Source organism: Hyla sarda, chromosome 5, assembly GCF_029499605.1.
Source record: "Hyla sarda isolate aHylSar1 chromosome 5, aHylSar1.hap1, whole genome shotgun sequence".
NCBI lineage: Eukaryota > Metazoa > Chordata > Amphibia > Anura > Hylidae > Hyla > Hyla sarda.
Genome location: NC_079193.1, coordinates 144,943,739 through 144,957,535, shown reverse-complemented (window position 1 = coordinate 144,957,535; position 13,797 = coordinate 144,943,739). Strand labels below are relative to the sequence as shown.

Genomic DNA, 13,797 nt, shown 5'->3' with positions numbered 1-13,797 from the left:
AGTGTGCACTGGGCAGCAAAATCCCATTGACAGCAATGGGATTCTGCTGCTTTGAAAATTCTGTAGTGTGAATCCAGGCTAAGAGATGGATCTTGCAAAGAGGTAAACTGAAAAAGATACCAGATACAAAGCCTGTATGGCTAGAAGTACTGCTATTACCCATGAATACTCATTCCATTTTACTATAGGAAGTAATGTCATTTGATAGATGCAAAGAGGTTGACATCATTTTGGAGAAGACCTGAAGTCATTGGGGGTGATAAATTAAGACTGTAAAACCCCAAACTGTCTTGTTTTTCCTCATTGCAACCAATTACAGCTCAGGTTTTGCTTTACCAGAGCTCATTATTATATGAAAGCAGAGCTGTGATTGGTTATGGGAAAAGCCAGGCTGTTTTTTGTTTTCACAGCTTTATTTATTCCCCTGTTAGAAAACAACATGCATCTAACATATCAGATCGAACTGAAATGTTATTTTTTTAATTTTATTTGTAGAAAACCTAACCTCTCCCTTCTTTTCTTTCAGCTGCTTTTGTAGGTGTTTTGCACTGGTAAGTGCCTTTCCCCTGAGAAAAAAAAAAATTATTATATGTTGTAATGTGCCTAAAAGTTTTTTTTAGCAAACTTAATATTTTGTTATGTTAACTGAAATTAAATGACTGCCTCTGAATAATAATGCAGACATGATCTTACTCTCTAGTCTTTGTATCCACTCCCCTTTTCATATGAAAATTGATGTGGTGGGTGGAGATTCTGATCACATGATTTGCTTCGAACTTCATCTCCCAGCAGTCATTAATGCAGATGATCGTTCCTGTGCTGCATGGAAAATCTGATTTAAAGTTACCTCTTCTCTCCAACTCATCACACAGCATGCAATGTTACTACAGTGGTCCCTCAAGTTACAATATTAATTGGTTCTAGGACGACCATTGTATGTTGAGACCATAACTCTATGGAAACCTGGTAATTGGTTCTGAATCCCCAAAATGTCATCCAAAAATAGGAAAAAATGAGGATTAAAGAAAAATAAGTAGATAACTAATATAGATAAATCCTTACATATAAAAGTAAGAAAGATCTGATGGGAGCTGTAATCACTGTCTATGTAGAGGACAGGAGCTTCTTCAGGGTCTTGTACAGTACACACAATGTCCTAAAAAAAAAGTAACATGGAGCTGCCCTTACCTGGTGTCCAAAGGAGCAGCTAACCCTGGCACAGGTAAAGAATAGTACAGAACATGTAGTACCTCCCTGTACTGTAGGGGGCGCTACCAGACAGCCAATCTGTTCATGCACTTCAGTAATACAGGGGTTTTACCAATAAAATGCCCATTCTGATTGGCCAGTTCTTCCAGCCATTGACACGTTTCACAGATCTGGACTGTCTGTACATTGTATGTTGAGTCTGGTTTCAAGTTACGATGGTCCAGAAAAGACCATTGTATGTTGAAACTATTTTATGTTGAGGTCATTGTAAGTTGAGGTATCACTGTATAGTGAATAATATCCCCCCCTCTTCTTCCAAGTAAATTTTGTGTTACAGACTATAAAAAGCAATAGCAGTAAATCATGTATATTTACCTCATCCTGGTAAGTGAACATTCAGCCCGGCAAGCGGACTCTCTCATTTAAAAGTATAAAGAGAAAGAGAGAAAAAGGAACACAATAGCGCCCCTGGTGAAGTACGTTAGGCACAGGTAGGGAGATGCTGGTAATAATACTCACCCTGTGGTGTTGCGCTCAGAGCAAAACATCTGGTTTTGCATATATCATAGAGTGGGATCCAGGCAGCGTCTGGTCTGGTAATGGTATAGACAGCAGAAGAAACTAAAACGGAACTTATTCTAAGCGCCAGATCCCTTGAAGTCAGTCTGGTTTCCTCAGCCAGGTACAATACTCATTTAAAAGTATGTAAATAAACTTAAAGGAGAACTCCAGAATATAAAAATTGTCCTCCATACTGCCGGGAGAAAAAAAATTAAGATGTACATACCTTCCTTCGCTCCCCCGGGGCCTCTGGTAACCGTCTCTGGTCTCCGCGGCGATCCTCTTCCTGGTTGCTGGTGGTCGGTGAGTCATACTGCACTCAGCCAATCACCGGCCGCAGTGAAGTCCCGATTCGGCCGGCGATAGGCTGAGATGCAGTGTGACGTTTTCGGCCCTGGCAGCAGGTGCTGTTGTAGTGATGAATTTTGTGTCCTGAAGCGTTCTCACACTGCCGCTCAGCCTGTCGCTGGCCGAGTCGGGACTTCACTGTGACCGGTGATTGGCTGAGTGCAGTATGACTCGCCGACCACGGCAACCAGGAAGAGGATCGCGGCGGTTGCCGGAGGCCCCGGGGGAACGAAGGAAGGTATGTACTCTTTGTTTTTTTACTGCCGGCAGTATGGGGGACAATTTTTATATTCTGGAGTTCTCCTTTAACCCCTTCCCTCTTTGGCAATTTTTCATTTTTGCACTTTTGTTTTTTCCTCCTCACCTTCTAAAAAGAATAACGCTTTCAATTTTCCACCTAAAAATCCATATGAGGGCTTGTTCTTTGTCCCAACAATTTTACTTTGTAATACCATTAATAACTACAAAATCCACATTAAAAAAACGAAAAAACATATTTGTAGGGCAGTTGAAAAAAAAAAAAAAAGCCATTTTGTACATTTTTGCTGCTTCCGTTTCTACGCAGTGAAGTTTTTGGTAAAAATTGTACCTTATATTTATTTTGTAGCTCCATACGGTAGCAAGGATACCCAATTTATATAGGTTTGATTTTATTTTTCTACAAAAAAAAAATGATAACCTAATGCACCAAATTTTATACGTAGAAAATGTCCCCTTCTGACCCCATATAACTTTTTTATTTTTCCGTATAAGGGGCGGTATGAGGACTAATTTTTTTGCGCTGTGATCTGAAGTTTTTATGGTTACCATTTTAGTTTTGCTCAAACTTTTTGATCCCTTTTTGATCAGTTATTAGCTGCTGAAGTTGAGTTGTTCTTTTCTTTCTTACAACAGTGCTCTCTGCTTGTCTCAGGAACTGTCCAGAGTAGGAGCAAATCCCCATAGCAAACCTCTAATGCTTCGGACAGTTCCTGAGACAAGCAGAGGTGTCAGCAGAGAGCACTGTTGTCAGATAGTAAAGAACAACTCAACTTCAGCAGCTGATAACTACAGAAAGGATTACGTTTTTTTAATAGAAGTAATTTATAAATCTGTAACTTTCTGAAGCTAAATGATATTAAAAAAAAAATGTGGAATCCCCCTTTAATTCAGTGTATCAGCTGTGTATATTGGAGTTTATTAAAGGGGTACTCCGGTGGAAATTATTTTTTTAATCAACTGGTGCCAGAAAGTTAAACAGATGTGTAAATGTCTTAATCCTTCCAGTACTTATTAGCTGCTGAATACTACAGAATAAATTATTTTCTTTTTGGAACACAGTGCTCTCTGCTGACATCATGACCACAGTGCACTCGCGGACATCTCTGTCCATTTTAAGAACTGTCCAGAGTAGGAGAAAATCCCCATAGAAAACAAATGCTGCTCTGGACAGTTCCTAAAATGGACAGAGATGTCAGCATAGAGCACTGTGTTCCAAAAAGAAAATAATTTCCTCTGTAGTATTCAAGCCTATATTGATAGGGCTGTTTTTTTAAAAACGATTTGAGCTTTTATAATTACTTGTATTTGTAAATATGTTTAGAGTACCTGTTCCCAAACTAAACTTTTGGTATATTGTTCCTCATTATAAATTATGACACTTTGCTATTTTCTTGCTGTAAAATTTCTCAACCTTTTATATGTTTTTAATGTGATTGAAAAAACACCCACTAGGTGGCTCTGTTCCCTGCACAAGTCAAACAGTTAGTTTGGTCTCCTGCTGGCCTGGTGGGACACTAAACTCAGAGTGCATGTGGGGCATGGTGAGGCACAACTCTTGCAGGCTTCATTGATGTCGCGCCTGCTGGGGAACGCCCACTGTCTCCTGCCGGGAGCTCACACAATATGAGCAAGGGTAAAATGTGAGCAAGGTACAGCCATTTTTAAAGCTCGGAAACATTTTTAACCCCTTAAGGACACATGACGTTCTCATACGTCTCCATTTCCGAGTCCTTAAGGACACATTATTAACATTTGACCGCTAAGCGGTCACTAAGACCCTAAATTTCCCACCCAATATAAAACTTAACGTTTAATGAGCCGAGATTAAAATAACCTCACACATATTGATCCATGGTGCATTGATTGGCATGACACTGCATGCTATAGAAGTGAATTGAAAAATTAGACTGTGGCTGCAGTCCACAGTCTATAGTGTGAGACAATTAAAAATCTAACACATTGCCCGCCCGCCCGACGTTTCGCCACAGGCTGTGGCTTTATCAAGGGCTAAGAGGCAAATGGCGTGCAAACAAGCCTTGCAGGGGTTTAAATAACCTCCTGTCTCTAACGTCATTAGAACATGTCACTTCCTGTATTAACATGACATCTCATTGGTTACAATCACATGCAGACTAATGATTGACCGCTTCCTGGCCAATGAATTTTAGACCAGGATGCATCTTGCTATATTCGTTTGATTGACAACATCCTTGACCAACCAGCTGAGAACAATCAAGCTTCTGAACTTCTCATTGGTGCCGGAAGCTGTACACGTATGTGCGCCAACGGTCCTGCGCTAACTAATAGCTTCCCGAACCTCCGATATGGGCGCATGCGCAGTACGGATGCGCAGAAGAACGTGCGCGAATACTTAGTCATATACAGGCACTGCTGGAAGCTGCGCGACAGACATATGCGCCGGCACTTAGCCGATTTTTGGCATATGATTCACACATGGCTGTTGTGATAGAACTGTAATACACAATATAACCACTCATGTGAACAACGACTGCGTAGCAAGTGATAGGCTAATTCGAGAACACTAATAAATTACTATCTGGCAATATAGGACGGCCAACCTAGCAACGTAGGTATAAGATCAAAACAAGAAATATTAATCGATAGAGGGAGGAGCAAATACTCATCTGTTCTGCATAGATGTAGTCATAATTAATTCATATCATCAACGGAAGTTAATCATAGGTATGATTAATAAAGGCTTATAACGGCTCTTCTATATAGTAACAATTGTAATAAGTGATTCCTGTCCTACAAGAAGGCTGCAAAAGTGAAGCCTTCATTCAGTCCATTTGGGCTTTGGGATTTTAATCTCCAAATCCAACGGGCTTCTTCTTGAAGCAGTCTGGTGTTAAGATTGCCACGTCTCGGACCTAGTTTACACTGGGTAATGCCACAGAAACGTAATTCAAAGGGAGCATCATTGTGTACAGTCCTCATATGCCTAGCAATTGGCGTATCTTGATAGGTGTTAATAGTGCTCATATGTTTTGAGATACGCCTACGCAATTGTTGAACTGTCTTTCCTACATAGATTTTAGGACAATTGCAAGTGGCTAGGTACACTACCCCCGTCGTTTGACAGGTGATGAAGTCCCTAATTTGATATTTCCGATTATCAATCGGATTAGAGAATTCTTTTGTACGTGGCATAAATTTGCAAAAATTGCACCGTCCACATGGATGTGATCCTTGAATTGATGATTTCAACCAACTGGATGCAGACTCCTCTGCATAAAAACTCCTAACTATTTGATTTTGAATATTGGGTCCTCTACGATAGGTTATAGAGGGGTGAGTAGAGATCACCTCCCTAAGGTCATTGTCCACCTGTAATATAGGCCAATATTTCCTAAGTATATTCATGATTTTTTGATTGTGTTGATCAAAAGTTCCGATACACCTAATGATCTTTTGGCCACTGTTGTCTTTAGCCAATTTGTGATCACGTAATAATTCAGATCTTGGAGTAGCCCTGGCTCTGGCGAAGGCCTTGTGAAGGACTTTCTTAGGGTAACCTCTATTGGTGAAGCGTCTATACAGGAGATCACATTCTTCTTGAAATTTAAGAGGATCAGAGCAATTCCTTTTGGCTCGTAGATATTGACTGATAGGAATACCTTTCTTCAATGGTACGGGATGATAACTCTTCCAATTGAGAAAACTATTGGTTGACGTAGGTTTGCGATATATAGAAGTGTGAATGTGACCAAGTGAATCAATAGTGATAGTGAGGTCAAGAAAATGAAGAAATTTATCATGAATTTCAGAAGTAAAGTGCATATTAATATGATTAGTGTTAAGTGCTTGAACGAAGGATTGAAATAATTGTGTGGTGCTGTCCCAAAAAATCAATATATCATCTATATAACGACCCCAAAATAAAATGTGAGAATTAAATTCTTGAAAAGTGTCAGAGAAAACGTGAGTGTCTTCCCACCACCCTAAGAATAAATTAGAATAATTCGGTGCACAAGGAGTGCCCATAGCAGTGCCCTTCAACTGAAAATAAAAGTGCCTATCAAAAAGGAAAAAATTGTGAGTAAGTAGAAAACGTAATAAGGTCAAAACAAATTTGTTGTGTGCTGTGTACTGAAGACCTTTAGTAGTTAGGAAATGTTGTACAGCATGAAGTCCCTGTTCATGTTGGATGTTTGTATAGAGAGATTCCACATCCAAACTAGCTATAAGAGTACCTGGAGGGAATGTGATCTCCTGTAATTTCTTCACAGTGTCCTTGGTATCCTTAATAAAGGACGGAGTTTAACTTCAGGAGTTTAACCAGAATTTACGTACAATTTTACAAGAGGCAAGAATAGACCAATTGATAACAGAAGAAGAATTTAAATATCTCTTTAATCCATCGCCAACAATAGCCACTTTCTACGCCCTTCCTAAGGTGCACAAACGGAGTTCCCCTATCCCTGGCAGACCTATTGTTTCAGGGTGTGACAATATTACACAAAATATCAGTCACTATGTAGATCAGTTCTTGGCCCCTTTTGTTTCCTCTCTTCCGTCCTTTATTAAGGATACCAAGGACACTGTGAAGAAATTACAGGAGATCACATTCCCTCCAGGTACTCTTATAGCTAGTTTGGATGTGGAATCTCTCTATACAAACATCCAACATGAACAGGGACTTCATGCTGTACAACATTTCCTAACTACTAAAGGTCTTCAGTACACAGCACACAACAAATTTGTTTTGACCTTATTACGTTTTCTACTTACTCACAATTTTTTCCTTTTTGATAGGCACTTTTATTTTCAGTTGAAGGGCACTGCTATGGGCACTCCTTGTGCACCGAATTATTCTAATTTATTCTTAGGGTGGTGGGAAGACACTCACGTTTTCTCTGACACTTTTCAAGAATTTAATTCTCACATTTTATTTTGGGGTCGTTATATAGATGATATATTGATTTTTTGGGACAGCACCACACAATTATTTCAATCCTTCGTTCAAGCACTTAACACTAATCATATTAATATGCACTTTACTTCTGAAATTCATGATAAATTTCTTCATTTTCTTGACCTCACTATCACTATTGATTCACTTGGTCACATTCACACTTCTATATATCGCAAACCTACGTCAACCAATAGTTTTCTCAATTGGAAGAGTTATCATCCCGTACCATTGAAGAAAGGTATTCCTATCAGTCAATATCTACGAGCCAAAAGGAATTGCTCTGATCCTCTTAAATTTCAAGAAGAATGTGATCTCCTGTATAGACGCTTCACCAATAGAGGTTACCCTAAGAAAGTCCTTCACAAGGCCTTCGCCAGAGCCAGGGCTACTCCAAGATCTGAATTATTACGTGATCACAAATTGGCTAAAGACAACAGTGGCCAAAAGATCATTAGGTGTATCGGAACTTTTGATCAACACAATCAAAAAATCATGAATATACTTAGGAAATATTGGCCTATATTACAGGTGGACAATGACCTTAGGGAGGTGATCTCTACTCACCCCTCTATAACCTATCGTAGAGGACCCAATATTCAAAATCAAATAGTTAGGAGTTTTTATGCAGAGGAGTCTGCATCCAGTTGGTTGAAATCATCAATTCAAGGATCACATCCATGTGGACGGTGCAATTTTTGCAAATTTATGCCACGTACAAAAGAATTCTCTAATCCGATTGATAATCGGAAATATCAAATTAGGGACTTCATCACCTGTCAAACGACGGGGGTAGTGTACCTAGCCACTTGCAATTGTCCTAAAATCTATGTAGGAAAGACAGTTCAACAATTGCGTAGGCGTATCTCAAAACATATGAGCACTATTAACACCTATCAAGATACGCCAATTGCTAGGCATATGAGGACTGTACACAATGATGCTCCCTTTGAATTACGTTTCTGTGGCATTACCCAGTGTAAACTAGGTCCGAGACGTGGCAATCTTAACACCAGACTGCTTCAAGAAGAAGCCCGTTGGATTTGGAGATTAAAATCCCAAAGCCCAAATGGACTGAATGAAGGCTTCACTTTTGCAGCCTTCTTGTAGGACAGGAATCACTTATTACAATTGTTACTATATAGAAGAGCCGTTATAAGCCTTTATTAATCATACCTATGATTAACTTCCGTTGATGATATGAATTAATTATGACTACATCTATGCAGAACAGATGAGTATTTGCTCCTCCCTCTATCGATTAATATTTCTTGTTTTGATCTTATACCTACGTTGCTAGGTTGGCCGTCCTATATTGCCAGATAGTAATTTATTAGTGTTCTCGAATTAGCCTATCACTTGCTACGCAGTCGTTGTTCACATGAGTGGTTATATTGTGTATTACAGTTCTATCACAACAGCCATGTGTGAATCATATGCCAAAAATCGGCTAAGTGCCGGCGCATATGTCTGTCGCGCAGCTTCCAGCAGTGCCTGTATATGACTAAGTATTCGCGCACGTTCTTCTGCGCATCCGTACTGCGCATGCGCCCATATCGGAGGTTCGGGAAGCTATTAGTTAGCGCAGGACCGTTGGCGCACATACGTGTACAGCTTCCGGCACCAATGAGAAGTTCAGAAGCTTGATTGTTCTCAGCTGGTTGGTCAAGGATGTTGTCAATCAAACGAATATAGCAAGATGCATCCTGGTCTAAAATTCATTGGCCAGGAAGCGGTCAATCATTAGTCTGCATGTGATTGTAACCAATGAGATGTCATGTTAATACAGGAAGTGACATGTTCTAATGACGTTAGAGACAGGAGGTTATTTAAACCCCTGCAAGGCTTGTTTGCACGCCATTTGCCTCTTAGCCCTTGATAAAGCCACAGCCTGTGGCGAAACGTCGGGCGGGCGGGCAATGTGTTAGATTTTTAATTGTCTCACACTATAGACTGTGGACTGCAGCCACAGTCTAATTTTTCAATTCACTTCTATAGCATGCAGTGTCATGCCAATCAATGCACCATGGATCAATATGTGTGAGGTTATTTTAATCTCGGCTCATTAAACGTTAAGTTTTATATTGGGTGGGAAATTTAGGGTCTTAGTGACCGCTTAGCGGTCAAATGTTAATAATATTGGATTTACCCTCCACTCATAGGTCCCTCCTATTGCTTAAGGACACATGACGTATGAGAACGTCATGTGTTTTACCGGCCCCCCGCAACCATCTGGAGCGGAGCCGGTCCCCGATGCCTGCTGAAATCGTTCAGCAGGCATCGGGGCATATCGCCCAGGGGGGTCATTATGACCCCCCATGTCGGCGATGGCCGCAGATCGCTGGACAATTCAGTCCAGCGATCTGCGGCGGATTCCGGGTCAATCGGGTCTCCAGTGACCCGGAATTATTGGCTGATCGGGGCCGTCAGAGACGGCCCCGATCAGCCAGAGCCAGCAGGGGTGAGGTGGCACTGGTGCCACCTCACGATCGCCCTGATTCGTCGGCCGGATTACCGGCCGACCAATCGGGGCGCCTGCTGCGGGTGTCACTCCCGCAACCCGCTCCGCCCCTCTTCCGGAGGACGTGAGCGGGTGCGGGACGTGCACCCCGGGTGCTGGGGACCCCGATCCCCGGCGCCCCTGTTGGGATCGGGGCCCCAGGAGCAGCGGCGGCGGCGGAGACGACGAGGGACTGACCTGTGCGGCTGGAACGTTGGAGGTGAGTGACAGCCTCCTGCTGTTGCTTAGCAACAGCTCCCAGCATGCAAAAAGGGCATGCTGGGAGCTGTAGTTATGCAACAGCAGGAGGCAGACCACCACAACTCCCAGCATGCCCTTATGGGCATGCTGGGACTTGTAGTTTTGCAACAGCTGGAGGCACATTCTTTCTATGGAAAAGTGTACCTTCAGCTGTTGTGTAACTACAACTCCCAGCTTGCACAATCAGCTAAAGTGCATGCTGGGAGTTGTAGTGGTGCATCTGCTGGTTGCATAACTACAACTCCCAGCATGCCCGTTGGCTGTCGGTGACTGCTGAGAGTTTTAGTTTTGCAACAGCTGAAGGCACACTGAGTTAAGTAGCAAACCAGTGTGTCTCCAGCTGTTGCATACCTACAATCCCCAGCCAAAGTAGTATGCCTCCAGCTGTTGCATAACTACAACACCCAGCATGCCCTTCCGCTGTCCGTACATGCTGGGGGTTGTAGCTTTTGCAACAGCTGAAGGCACACTGGTTGCAAAACACTGAGTTTGTTACCAAACTCGGTGTTTCACAACCAGTGTGCCTCCAGCTGTTGCAAAACTACAACTCCCAGCATGCACTGATAGACCGTACATGCTGGGAGTTGTAGTTTTGCAACAGCTGGATGTTCCCCCCCCCCCAATGTGAATGTACAGGGTACACTCACATGGGCGGAGGATTACAGTAAGTATCCGGCTGCAAGTTTGAGGTGCGGCAAAATTTCTGCCGCAGCTCAAACTGCCAGCGAGAAACTACTGTGAACCCCCGCCCGTGTGACTGTACCCTAAAAACACTACACTACACTACCACAAAAAAATAAAATAAAAAGTAAAAAACACTACATATACACATACCCCTACACAGCCCCCCTCCCCTCCCCAATAAAAATGAAAAACGTCTGGTACGCCACTGTTTCCAAAATGGAGCCTCCAGCGGTTGCAAAACTACAACTCCCAGCATGCACTGATAGACCGTACATGCTGGGAGTTGTAGTTTTGCAACAGCTGGATGTTCCCCCCCCCCCCCCCACCCCCAATGTGAACGTACAGGGTACACTCACATGGACGGAGGATTACAGTAAGTATCCGGCTGCAAGTTTGAGCTGCGTCAAATTTTCTGCCGTAGCTCAAACTGCCAGCGAGAAACTACTGTGAACCCCCGCCCGTGTGACTGTACCCTAAAAACACTACACTACACTAACACAAAATAAAATAAAAAGTAAAAAACACTACATATACACATACCCCTATACAACCCCCCTCCCCAATAAAAATGAAAAACGTCTGGTACGCCACTGTTTCCAAAACGGAGCCTCCAGCTGTTGCAAAACAACTACTCCCAGTATTGCCAGATAGCCGTTGACTGTCCAGGCATGCTGGGAGTTTTACAACAGCTGGAGGCACCCTGTTTGGGAATCACTGGCGTAGAATACCCCTATGTCCACCCCTATGCAAGTCCCTAATTTAGGCCTCAAATGCGCATGGCGCTCTCACTTTGGAGCCCTGTCGTATTTCAAGGCAACAGTTTAGGGCCACATATGGGGTATCGCCGTACTCGGGAGAAATTGGGCTTCAAATTTTGGGGGGTATTTTCTGCTATTACCCTTTTAAAAAATGTAAAATTTTTGGGAAAACAAGCATTTTAGGTAAAAAAAAAAATATTTTTTTTACATATGCAAAAGTCGTGAAACACCTGTAGGGTATTAAGGTTCACATTACCCCTTGTTAAGTTCCCCGAGGGGTCTAGTTTCCAAAATGGTACGCCATGTGTTTTTTTTTTGCTGTCCTGGCACCATAGGGGCTTCCTAAATGCGGCATGTCCCCAGAGCAAAATTTGCTTTCAAAAAGCCAAATGTTACTCCTTCTCTTCTGAGACCTGTAGTGCGCCAGCAGAGCACTTTTCACCCCCATATGGGGTGTTTTCTGAATCGGGAGAAATTGGGCTTCAAATTTTGGGGGGTATTTTCCGCTATTACCCTTTTTAAAAATGTAAACATTTTGGGAAAACAAGCATTTTAGGTAAAAAATTTTTTTTTTTTACATATGCAAAAGTTGTGAAACACCTGTAGGGCATTAAGGTTCACGTTACCCCTTGTTACGTTCCCCGAGGGGTCTAGTTTCCAAAATGGTATGCCATGTGGTTTTTTTTTGCTGTTCTGGCACCATAGGGGCTTCCTAAATGCGGCATGCCCCCAGAGCAAAATTTGCTTTCAAAAAGCCAAATGTGACTCCTTCTCTTCTGAGACCTGTAGTGCGCCAGCAGAGAACTTTTCACCCCCATGCAAGGTGTTTTCTGTATCGGGAGAAATTGGGCTTCAAATTTTGGGGGGTATTTTCTGCTATTACCCTTTTTAAAAATGTAAAATTTTTGGGAAACCAAGCATTTTAGGTAAAAAAAATATATATTTTTTTTACATATGCAAAAGTCGTGAATCACCTGTAGGGTATTAAGGTTCTCTTTACCCCTTGTTACGTTCCCTGAGGGGTCTAGTTTCCAAAATGGTATGCCATGTGTTTTTTTTTTTGCTGTCCTGGCACCATAGGGGCTTCCTAAATGCGGCATGCCCCCCAAAAACCATTTGTCGCTCCTTCCCTTCTGAGCCCTCTACTGCGCCCGCCGAACAATTAACATAGACATATGAGGTATGTGCTTACTCGAGAGAAATTGGGTTTCAAATACAAGTAAAAATTTTCTCCTTTTTATCCCTTGCAAAAATTCAAAAATTGGGTCTACAAGAACATGCGAGTGTAAAAAATGAAGATTTTGAATTTTCTCCTTCACTTTGCTACTATTCCTGTGAAACACCTAAAGGGTTAATACACTTACTGAATGTTTTTTTGAATACTTTAGGGGGTGTAGTTTTTATAATGGGGTCATTTATGGGGTATTTCTAATATGAAGACCCTTCAAATCCACTTCAAAACTGAACTGGTCCCTGAAAAATAGTGAGTTTGAAAATTTTGTGAAAAATTTCAAAATTGCTGCTGAACTTTGAAGCCCTATGGTGTCTTCCAAAAGTAAAAACTCATAAATTTTATGATGCAAACATAAAGTAGACATATTGTATATGTGAACCCAAAAAAAATATATTTTGAATATCCATTTTCCTTACAAGCAGAGAGCTTCAAAGTTAGAAAAATGCAAAATTTTCATTTTTTTCATCAAATTTTGGGATTTTTCACCAAGAAAGGATGCAAGTTACCATAAAATTTTACCACTAAGTTAAAGTAGAATATGTCACGAAAAAACAATCTCGGAATCAGAATGATAACTAAAACCATCCCAGAGTTATTAATGTTTAAAGTGACAGTGGTCAGAATTGCAAAAAACGCTCCGGTCCTTAAGGTATAAAATGGCTCGGTCCTTAAGGGGTTAAGGGCAGGAGGGTTGTTAAGAGTAGTTAGGGAATGTAATGAGTTAGTTTAGAAAATAGGGTTTGATGACAGACAGGTACTCTTTCACATAATGCATCAATCTAGACCTACAGTATTTATCTTTATGTTAAAACCCCTCAAATGTCTTACTATCTCAAACATTCATGGCATACTTATTGGACAATCTGTCTGAAAGATTGGGTGTGCTACCTCTCGGACCCTCTTCATTAGAAGAACAAAGGATACCTGACCTATTTTTTCTGCCTGGTAAAGCAGCTGGCGGCCATCATCTGCAGGCTTAATGCAGGACAGCTGTAAGGTTGCTGTTGTCTATGGGAGATGCCTAAAAAGCTGAAGAAGCTAAATGTGT

At 41.6% G+C, this 13,797-nt stretch overlaps 1 protein-coding gene across 7 annotated transcripts in view; it reads left to right on the top strand.

Annotated features, from left to right (window-relative positions):
- DPY19L1 (dpy-19 like C-mannosyltransferase 1) overlaps window positions 1-13,797 on the top strand; it is a 176,472-nt gene that overhangs the window by 37,257 nt on the left and 125,418 nt on the right. For all 7 annotated transcript variants that reach the window (XM_056520449.1, XM_056520447.1, XM_056520442.1 and 4 more), the window contains one exon: window positions 527-551. In XM_056520449.1, the coding sequence (XP_056376424.1) occupies window positions 527-551 (25 nt within the window). The remainder of the gene's footprint in view (window positions 1-526; window positions 552-13,797) is intronic.